Source organism: Cricetulus griseus, chromosome 3 (assembly GCF_003668045.3).
Source record: "Cricetulus griseus strain 17A/GY chromosome 3, alternate assembly CriGri-PICRH-1.0, whole genome shotgun sequence".
In the NCBI taxonomy this organism is placed as follows: domain Eukaryota; kingdom Metazoa; phylum Chordata; class Mammalia; order Rodentia; family Cricetidae; genus Cricetulus; species Cricetulus griseus.
In genome coordinates, this window is record NC_048596.1 from 14,269,132 (window position 1) to 14,280,203 (window position 11,072).

At 51.4% G+C, this 11,072-nt stretch overlaps 1 protein-coding gene across 10 annotated transcripts in view; it reads left to right on the forward strand.

Moving 5' to 3' along the window:
- Positions 1-11,072, forward strand: part of Sh3pxd2a (SH3 and PX domains 2A) — a 205,923-nt gene that overhangs the window by 185,808 nt on the left and 9,043 nt on the right. For all 10 annotated transcript variants that reach the window (XM_027407080.2, XM_027407072.2, XM_027407073.2 and 7 more), the window contains 4 exons: positions 1,617-1,734; positions 6,233-6,567; positions 7,749-7,798; positions 10,149-10,268. In XM_027407080.2, coding sequence (XP_027262881.1) covers positions 1,617-1,734; positions 6,233-6,567; positions 7,749-7,798; positions 10,149-10,268 — 623 coding nt within the window. The remainder of the gene's footprint in view (positions 1-1,616; positions 1,735-6,232; positions 6,568-7,748; positions 7,799-10,148; positions 10,269-11,072) is intronic.

Consider the following 11,072-nt stretch of genomic DNA (forward strand, 5'->3'; position numbering starts at 1 on the left):
CTTCTCCAAGGCCCTAGTCAGAATCTGGCTGGGCAGGTTCTCAGGCAGTGTTGGCAGCACTCCTGGGCAGGGCTGGGATGGAATCTGCAGGCCCCGAGCAGAGCCCTCTTCAGCTGATGCTGAGAAAAGCCTGTGGTAAAGGGCCGTCCAATGAAGAGCTGTGCGGCCTCCGGAGGCTATCACCCACCTTTTGCTTTTAAGAGGCCTTTCAAGTATGGCCTGTGGTCCATCAGTTCCATCCCGCAATCTGGCAGGACAGTGGCCTCTACCAGAGGGAAATACTGTTGGCCCAGCACAGGGCTGCAGACAGCACCCTGATAATCCAGGGGAGAATGAGCAGGGGCCCTCCCACAGCAGGGCATTGGTGTGGCAGCTCTCTCTGAAACACCCAGAGGTTGAGGCAGGCTGCCCAACAAGGCCTGGTGAAGGAGTCCAGGGGGTGGGTACCACAGCTGGGAGCCAGGAGCAGCAGGATGGATCCTGCTATTTTGAATTCCCGCACACGTTTCCCACTCAGTGCCTGTTCATCCCTGCTTCCCTCCTCACTGAGTCTCAGCCTCTGTTGCAACAGCCTCTACTACTGTGTGCTGGGAACCATGACGACCTCTAGAAGGGCTCAGGGCGATCCTCCTAAGGGCACCTCCAGAAAACCACTTCTTCCAATTGGGGAGGGTGCAGCATGTTCCTCCCTGGGCTCCATGCCATCCTAGAGACAGTCTTAGAAGCGGCGGCAGGTGGCCTCAGCCAGTCAGTCTCGGGTCCACCAGAGGGTTTCACGAGGACAGGCGTGGACCTCGGCAAGCGTGGAAGCCTGAGCAATGGTCCTTAGGGATGCCCAGGGAGAGAGATGCCTACTGCTCAGCCTTCCCACCAAGCTCTTTCCAGGATTTCAGTGCTGTGGGAAAAGTTAGAGGCAACCCTGAAGGCACACAGGGAAAGTAGAGCAGGGAGCTCTCCCGGAGGGGCTGGTGGGAGGGCCCTTCAGCTCTTCCCTACCCTCGAGGGCTTGGCAGCTCCACAGCCGCAGAACCTTCACCTTACCGGCAGCCACTCCTGTAGAGCTGGCTCCATGGAACACTCTAGGGTAGATGCCGTAGTCTGCTGTTAGAGGGGCTGAGTTGCTCAGTAAAGGCACCCCTGAAAACATCTGAGGGAGAAATTAAGAGACTTAATCTTGGGTATGAGTATAGATGGGACATGGCATGTTCTGAGTGAGGTGGGGTGTGCTAGGATTCCCAAGGCCCTTGGGAAACGCCTCGCATTGGCCTCAATTTATTGACTTAGACTCTAGGAAAAGCAGATTCCTCCAAACTCTGGGCCCCAACACCCTGGCTAACGGACCTGCTCTCCTGCTGCCCAAGGCTGTTCTGGGCACCTGGAATCCTGCCTGGCTTTGGCTTATCCTAGGAACAGCAGTGACCCCCTAACCCAGTGATTCTTCCTCTGCTCTCTGAGTCCTGCTCCTTCCTCCTCTCTGGAAAAGCCAGTGCTGGCCCAGGACATGTTAGCAAGTGGCTGAACAAGACTAGGCCGGGATGGAGGGGGATGGGAGACAGGATCCATCTGCACCATAGCCTCAAATAACCGTGCTTTCTTACTCCCCGGCCTACTCGCAGAAGAGAAGTATGTCACCGTGCAGCCCTACACTAGCCAAAGCAAGGACGAGATTGGCTTTGAGAAGGGTGTCACCGTGGAGGTGATTCGGAAGAACTTGGAAGGCTGGTGGTACATCAGGTAGGAGCCTGGCTCCCGGGCAATAGAGCTCAGAGCAAAGTAGCGGGTGGTAGGAGCATCCTAAAGACAGCTGTGTGCCAGCTCTGCTCAGCCCACTGATTGTCTCCTGAACACACAGGCCGAGCCCCGGCCAGGGGCGCTTAGGGGTCAGCTCAGCTCACAGGCAGAGGTGCAGTCCCTCACCGTGCACCTGCCAAGAGGTCACATCTGGGTCTTGTTTTCTGTGTCCACCTTGGCTGCCTAACCTGCTCTTCAGCCTCCAGAGGCCCTGCTAAGCCCCAGAATGCTGCCTCTGCTCAACACTCAAGGCCCCAGGCATAGGCCTTCTGTGTCCATGTTCCTGGTGGGTGTAGCCCCTTGCACTCTGCAGGGCTGGAGCTCTGCCTTCTCTCACTCTCTCAGAGCCTAATAAGAGGTTCATTTGGGTGTGTGTGAGGAGTGGAATAAGCTTAACTCTGTAGATCTCATTCTGTCACCAGCAGTAGACCTGCCTCAAGGCATTTGTGTCTGGAAAGTTCCTTTGGAGCAGTTCATCTGTGGCGAATTTGTTCAGCTTAACAGTCCCCTATGTGAGCTGCAGGGACAGCTGCCTCAGTTCCCCACCCACCCCCAGACTTACTGTGGTCCTCTTGAAAAGGCCACTGCTGTGACATCCATCAGTGTGGCTCAGAACACAGAGCAGCTTGCTGGTCTTAAAGCTGTGTCTTTGCTGCAGGGAGGATGCAGGTAACTGAGCCTTAGCGTGAGCTGATGGGACATTACTGTCATCCCCCCCCCCGTCCCCCGCCCCCCCCCCCCGCCGCCTTTGTCCTGGTGCCTGTCAATCTGGAGGACTGAGATGTACCTTTCTATCTTGTTAGGTGTTGTGGGACTGTGTATTTAGTCGTGAGTTATCCAAAGCAACCACCCCTGGATTTTTATGTTCTCTAAGCAGTGGAAACTGGAACCAACTGCAAAACCATCAACCACAGCCGGACATGAAAAGGCTAACGTAGCCCAGCTGGCTGGTGGCCTACGTGCATTTGCCTAGAAGTGATCCCCATAGCTGCATTTTTTTATTTTGGATTTTCTGTTTGTCTGTCTGTCTGTTTGTTTGTTGTGTTTTGTTTTGTTTTTTAAGATAACAAATAGCATCACTCTGGTCTACTTCTAGTCAGCTACTGTCCTTATAGCTTGGATCTTTCTAGCCAGTGAGGACTTGAATTGAGAAAGACTCTAGTGATCCCATTCTACCTTAAGAAGGCTGCCAGATACCACCTTAAACATGCTATTTCCCAACATTCCAAGCTGTGTGTTGATCCTCATTTCCTGTCTTTCTTTCCTCCCCCAGACACACACACACACACACACACACACACACACACACACACACACACTCCCACACATTCCCTCTGCAGCCTGCGTCTCTGGAGTCAGAGCTGGGAAACAGCTGTGAGGAAGTTGCTGTGCGTTGCTTCTGCCTGCTGTATTCTGTAACACAAAGCCTGGGACATGGAACACAAAGGGCTGTGAAATGGGACACCCCAGGCCTTGTTGCAGGCCTGACTGTCTCCCCACAGCCCCTGTCCCTATTCCTTTCGCATAACAAGATACCAGCAAGGTGTCTCCAGCTTTTTCTGGGCTTCAGGAACCCCAGGCTCTGGGCCTGGTGTCACACCCTTCCCTCAGGCCCCTCTGCTATCTGCCTTGCCTTCTGAGCCTTGGCTACCACCATAGAAAGGTGAGTGTACACGCTCACCCACTGTTCTTCTCCATTCTTAACAGACTCTGCTTCTGTTTGTACCCATCACACCCAGAAGCCATCCTCAGTAATGTCTGCCCGCTAAGCAACAAGTCAGTTGGGCGCGACCTGTATGTACATGAATTCGAGACGTCACCTCCTGTCTGAACTTCTGTGTTCCTTTTCTCTTACCTAACACACTCCCAAGATCAAGGTCACATCAGGAAGGGCAGTAGGGGGTTGTCAGACATCTGGCCTGTAAGAGCTAAAGAGCCAGCTGGGTCCCAGGGAGCAGATGGGGACATTGCAACCCAGAGTTGGAAGCACTGACCAGTTAGTGCTGGGCCCGGAAGCAAGTTCCCTGTGGATTTGGGTAAAGGCTCAACACCGTGTGGAGGAAGAGAGAGAAGTTGTTTTAAAAAGTCAACGAATCACCAAAAACTAAGTCAGCCCTCTCATTTGCCTTTAGCCTTTGTTTATGAGCTTTCGGTTTGGTTTGGTTTGGTTTGGTTTGGTTTCACCATAACAATGGTTGGTGTTTTAGCCAGTCATATGCTTTCATCTGTATTTGTAGCCCTGGTTAGAATGGTTTTTTCCAACCCCCAAGAGTACATAAATATGACTGGTTTTGTTTGTTTGTTTATTTTGTTTTGTTTTGTTTTTTAAACACAAAGTCTTGCATGTAGTCCTGGTTGGCCTGTACTCCCTGGTAAGCCTCAGCCTCCCCGGTGGTAAGATTGTAGCTATGAGCCACCGTGCCTGGCTTTCTTTTCTCCCTCATCTTACAGTATGGTAAGAGACCAGATCTCATTTATTTGTTTTATCCTAATTGTCCTCACCTATTACATAATTTGTTTTTGCCCCACAGCGTTGAAAGGTTACATTTGTGGACTTACTCTGTGAATTTGATCTGTCTGTTGTCCCTCCAGCAGGACTTGAACCCTCCCCATCAGCTGGTGGGCACCACCTCCCCACCCCACTCCTTTTTTTAAACGTTTCACTTTGTCACAGGGTATCTTATATCCAGGCTGGCCTGTGTAACTGAGGATGGCCTTGAACTTCTGGTCCCCTGCCTCTGCCTCCAGACTGCTAGGATTATAGGTGTGTGCTCCAAGCCTGTCCACGGGTACTAAGGCTTAAAGTCTGCCTCTCTCCTTTTGTGAGAGTCTTACTCGCTAGCCAGCCCCAGCTATAGTTTAAAAATAAAAAATAGAATTATCTTTTTTCATCTTTGACACTTATGTACATATAAATGCTATATTTTGATCATATCCACCCCCAACTCACCCTTTCTACTTCCTGCAGGCTCCCCCAGTACTCCTATTCCTCCCTTCATGTCTGCTCCCTTTGTGTGTGTGTGTGTGTGTGTGTGTGTGTGTGTGTGAGAGAGAGAGAGAGAGAGAGAGAGAGAGAGAGAGAGAGTGCAAACATGTAATCTGCTGGATCTAATTAGTGCTGTACTGTTGATCGATCTTGTACAGGTAACTGTAGTTACTGTAAGTTCATCAGTGCAGCAGCCTTGTCCAGAAAACAGCATTTCCCAGCACCCCTCCCCACCCTTTGGCTCTTAAGATTCTCTCCACCCCTCTTCCATGATTACCTGAGTGGGGGGTGGGAAGGAATGATATGGATGTGATGGGGGATGTCCTTCTGTGTATATGTCTCTCTTATTGGTTGATGAATAAAGCACTGTTGGCCAATAGGGAAGCAAGACAGGTGGGACTAGGAGTCAAGGAGGATTCTGGGAAATGTAGTTAGGGAAGTCGCCATGTGATCCCAGGGAAGAGAGGATGCACGCTGCTGGCATCCTTGATAAGTCTTTATAAAATATATAGATTGATGGTTATAGTTGATACTTAAGACAGAGCTAACAAATAAGAAATCCTAGTCATTGGCCAGCAGCATTGTAACTAATCTTAATCTCTGTGTGTTATTTGGGGGCCCTAACGTGGCGGTGGAATTCAGGCGGCTGGCGGAAAGAGTTATCGTTACATGGATGTTCCATTTAGGGCAGACAATAATCAATTATTCTTGGCATTAAAATGGTTGAAACCAGTTATGAGTCTGCACTAACTGCTGACCACCACAGAGAGAAGCATGCCTCTGGCCAAGGTTGAGGGTAACTCTAGCTTATGTATATGAAAGCAAATATTTAGAAGGAAGCCTGACAGCCATGTCCACTTAGCAAGACAACAACAGTAGGTCCCCCCAGGGGCTTACGACCAGGTGTCAGTACCAGGCATAAACCCCTCCTGCGGCACAGGCATTAAATCCAATCCCTAATCTGTCCTACAACTTCTGATCCTTCTGACTGCTGGGATTTTAGGCATACACCACCACACGCAAACAGATAGATATTTCTGTCTTACAGAAAAACAGTTGAACTCTTAGAGAAACAAGGTGACAGAGCAAGAACCGTCACTTGTGCTCGCCCGTTCCCACCCTACAGGGACTGTGACCGTTCTTACTACATCCACGGTTCATTTCTTTTCTCTAGAATTACCCTTTTTGGGTCGTAGAGTAGCAGGCCATCATGAAGTCTATGTTTTGGGCAGAACAATGTTTAAAAACTCTAATTTTAAGGTCCTGTCTTTGCCTGAAGGCAATAGCTCAGTGTCCAGTATCTTTCCCATTGACCACCAGCTCTGGTTTCCTCTGGATTAGTGGAACTGCCAGGCACATGAAGGCTTGGCTAGGCAAGGTCAGACGGAGGCCTGGGAGTAGAAGAGGAAGCCAGATATGAGGGCTTTATTAATGGTGTGGTCCTTCCTCTCACAGGTATCTAGGCAAAGAGGGCTGGGCGCCAGCATCCTATCTGAAGAAGGCCAAGGATGACCTGCCAAGCCGGAAGAAGAACCTGGCGGGTCCGGTGGAGATCATTGGGAATATCATGGAGATAAGCAACCTGCTCAACAAGAAGGCGTCCGGGGAGAAGGAGGCTCCGGCTGAGGGCGAGGGGTCTGACGCTCCCATCACCAAGAAGGAGATCAGCCTCCCCATTCTCTGCAATGCCTCCAATGGCAGCGCCTTGGGCGTCCCTGAGAGGACCACGTCGAAACTGGCCCAGGGCTCCCCTGCCGTGGCCAGGATCGCCCCTCAGAGGGCTCAGATCAGTAAGCAGCTGGGGGCCCCATTTCCTCCCAAAGAGCTCGTGCGGAGTGAGTGGGCATGGGTGCAGGGGAATCCAGGGACTGTCGGGGACCTCCATGTCATTTTCACCCTGAGCTACAGTCTGGCCTCTGATTGTCATCGTGCCCTGTGCCGATCACAAGAGTGAAGAGGGCCAGGGAGTGTGGGTGGCTGTGTACCTGCAGGTGGCTGCTCTGATGACACATTGCAGGCTGCCGGCCTCCCTCTCCCTAAGAAAGACCCGGGGTGGCTCTGAGCAAAGGAACAGACCCCAAGAGCAGGAATGGCATTTTTCCTCCCAAAAGAGGCGTTAGGACTCTAGACGATTGGTACAGAGCTGATTTTACAAACTCATGGGCCCAGGAGCGTGTGGTCCTCTGTGTGGACCTCTGTGTGGTCTCTGTGCAGCCTGCTTTGTGCAGTGAAGGACTGGAAGAGGGCGTGGAAGGGTGCTTGCCACCCAAGCCTGATCTGCTTTGATCCCTGGGCTGACATACAGGTGGAAGGAGGAAGCTGACTCCCTAAGCTGAGACTTGCCCACCCTCCCCCTGCATTCACCATAAATTACTAAAACCTGTCTGTCCTCACCCCTGCACACACCTCTGACTCAGCAACACCTTTGGTATTATGGGGTGGAGAGGGGGACACAATTTCTGTTTGTGTCCAGCCAGTAATCTGGGGGGAAGCTGTTTGGGGTTTTGGATTTTTTGCTTGGTTTTGGTTTTGGTTTTTGGTGGTGTGTGTGTGTGTGTGTGTGTGTGTGTGTGTGTGTGTGTGTGTGTGTTACCTAGCCTTTGACTCTATTGTTAGCTCTTGGTACTTGGAGAAGTCTCTCCTGGGCGGGACTTGCGTCTGGCCTTGCGCTGCCTTCAAAGGACTTTGGACTAGTATGCAAAGATAGATGTGGTTTCTGCTTCTACTGAAAATCATAGATTCATGCAGCCTTTTCCTTGAAAACTGCCTGCCCGCAATATCTGTAGACTGGTGTCCCTATCTTTTGAGGGGAAGAACAGGCAAAGAAGCTAAAAGTTCCCTTCATTCCTACTTTCATAACCGTGGGACCCTAGCATGACATTTAAGAGTCCGGAGTGGACCCCACCCAGGGCAGGCAGGTGTAGACACTGCTGTCCACTCTGGGTTCTCAGAGCTGTGACTCTTCTTTCAGGTTCTCCAAACCTGCGGACAAGGCCACCCCCACGCAGGGAATCCAGCCTGGTAGGTGGACTGTCTCTTCATCCCTTCTCTGGGGTGGCCTGCAACACCCTTACTTGCTTGATGCCATTGAAGCAGAGCCTGTGGCCCAGGGGACTGGGGAGTGGCTGTTGGATTTCCATCTTTGAAGGGCTGGGGACAGGGACAGAAGCCTGCAGATCCCAGGCCTCCCCGGAGTTGGCCAGACAGCTTATAATCAGAAACGCACTGCACTCTGAAGCTAAATAAATCCATCCCAGCCACTGCACTGGCAGACATAAACATTTAGACTGGCCAGCAGGAGGGTCCAGCAGGCCATTGCCAGGGGCTAGAAATGGAGCTTCTGGCCATGATGGCCCAGAAGCCTTACAGCTCTCTCAGGATGGCCCAGTGAATGTGGTGGGCTTGGCAGCCTAGAGCATAAGGGGTAGACCAGTGCTTATCCTCCAGGAAGGAGAGGGAACCTCAAGACCTGGCCCATGGAGGTCCCTGACTCTTGAGTAGGTGGAGTTTCCCAGTGACTGCCATCTCAGACAGAGAGATGTGTAAGCAGGAGCTGGGGGAACAGCAACGTTGGTGACCAGCTGAGAGTCCTGAACAATGAATGACCTGTTACAGGACAGGGGAGTGAGGCGGGGGACAGCTCAATGAAGTTTAAGGCAAGCTTCCGGGCTAGGGTGCAGCTCAGTAGCAGAGTGCCTACTTAGCATGCACGAGGCTTTGGGGGTACCATCCTAGAGTCCCTGGAAGAACAAAGAAAGACCCTTTGCAGGTCACCTCCCCTCCAAAGTCCTCTGAGATAAGAACAGTGCTGGCCACCTAGCTCTGTCTTGAGGATGGGATGTCATGGTATATATTTAAGACTGGCATCCAGGTTTCCCTTTCCTGTATGGACTCCTGGCTGCTGGGTGGCACTGTCTGGTACTCTACATGGAACAGGTCCCTAAATCACACCTGGCTGCGTGCTACTCCAGTGGCATCTGCCCATCCATGGGAGCTGGAGGCCCTCTATACATTTGAAGATGTGCCCTCGGGCCATCAGTATTTTGTGACCAAGCCATTAGTCCCTCTAAAATTTCTCTCTCATTTTTCCTTGGGTTTTTGCAACTGCACAATGGATTCTCCATTTCTCCCTTCCCTTTGAGCCCCAGCTAATCATTTTCAGGCAGCCTTAACTTTGGCAAGAAGAGTCATTCCTTCCACACTTACAAACGCAAGCTTGCTGAGGGAGGCTGGTTCCAGTTAGGCTTAGCTGAATCCCATCCTGTCAGGGTGCAGGAGGGCTGAAGCATGGCTGGATGTGCCAGTTTCCATGTGTGGCTGTACAGTCAGGCACCCACCCCCCATAAACCATCTTTCCCCCATGCCCCCTCAGAGTGACCCAAGACAGCTCAGGTTAGAACAGAAGACAGAGGTAGCTGAGCCTTCAAGGGTAGAAACAGGTTCCAGAGGTACTGACCTCCGGCTTTGTTCAGCTATTCCTGCATCCCTCCTTCCTGGACTGGAAGCTATTACATCATGTCAGTAATCGTCTTCACAGCCCCATTCTTAGTTCTGTTTAACAGAAGAGGAAACTGAGGCTCAGAGCAGTTGCTTCTTCTAGGTCTGCCTTCCACACCACAGCTGCTCCCTTCCTCATCCCCCTGCCTTTTCAGCTGCTTTGTGTTAACCCCTTAGTATAAGGAAGAACAAATACGACGATGAAACCGGGCATAGTACATCCTTTTGTGGTTACAATCTGCCAGGCTGACTGTCCATGCAGCTTATACTGGCTGCCTCAGAGCAGCACCAAGTAGGTGCACAGAAAACGGCTGTTTAAAAAGAACGTGGCTCATGGCTCATAGGCCAAGTGTTCTAAGTGTCCTTAAATACCGCTATGAGAGAAGTTGTGTGCCAGCGCCTAGAAATCATATAGGCGTTCTGGAATATTCTGCCTGCCTACTGAAACAGGGCTACATTCTGTTCAGGGCACCAACAGGCTAACCTCCTCCCAAAGACCCCTCCCCAACCAGCTGCCCCCATGCTCCTACTTCACTGTCCTGAGGACGGCTGGCTCCCTCACCCTCTTCTCCAGAAGCTGCCCACTTGGCTTAGACCTTAGACTTATAAAATGGTGGTTTCCATGCTTTCCGTCTTGGGGTCCAACTCTTGTGACCTTTATAGGAAGCATCCCAAGAGCTCAAACTAGTGTTGTCTGGACCGTGAGTGCCATCTGGGGGGAGTCCTGATGTGTAAGTGACAGCTGCCTTCAAAGCCAGCTGCTATCCAGCTAGCAGGGATGGCCACAAGCACCTGAGGAGCCAATGGGCACCAGTCACTGGCCTTAGTACCGCTCTGATTAGCTCTATTTGCTCACTGATTGTTTCTGCTTTAGGGGTTCCAGCTGCCAAAGCCACCAGAGCCCCCTTCTGTTGAGGTAGAATACTACACCATTGCTGAATTCCAGTCTTGCATTTCTGACGGCATCAGCTTTCGGGGCGGACAGAAGGCTGAGGTGAGCCTCCTTTGGGCTAAGGATCTGCTTCATATTTTTTTGTATGTCTTCTTGGCAAGGTTTCTGAGGGTCAGGCAGGGCAGGTACCGAAGTGAGCCTGTGGCCATGAGTACTACTTGCCTAGTGGGGGAGCAACCAGGACTAGAGCCCGAGACTTGGGTTTCTGCCCTTCGCTTGCTTACAGTGCTTACCCCATAGTGGCATGTCCCTAAACATGCAGGGTTGAGCACGACAAGCCTGGAAATGAAGTGCTGCTGAAGGTGTGTGAACTTCCAGGGCAGAACAGTTTGACAGTTTGCTTCATCAGGAATGTTTTATTTGGGAGGACACACACACACACGCACACGCACACGCACGCACGCACGCATGCATGCAGATCAGAGGAAAATATTGTGTATTGACCCAAGAAATCCTAATGAGATTTTGTTGAGGTTTTTGTGGATACTAGGAGGACATTTTGCAGGGAGGATCTGATCTCAGGCCTGGTTTATGCCTCTTCCCGTTCTCACCTGAGAGACCCTTTCAAAGGGTACTGGACATGGGTGGAGATCGGGAACAATGGAACACTGGTTCTTTATCCATATTGATCCTTCGCAAGCTGGTTTTTGTAGGGTCTAGGAACAATGTGCTAGATTTGGGGGTGTTGTGGAGTTATTGGCACAGACTTAGGGAGCCTCACAACCAGGACCAGGGTTTGCATCTAGCCTGCCACTGACTGCCATAGGTCTCAGAGCCACTTATTCAAGATCTGTGTCTATAAAATAGGCCGAGTGGGACATTGTAGGGACCCCGAGACCCCTGGAC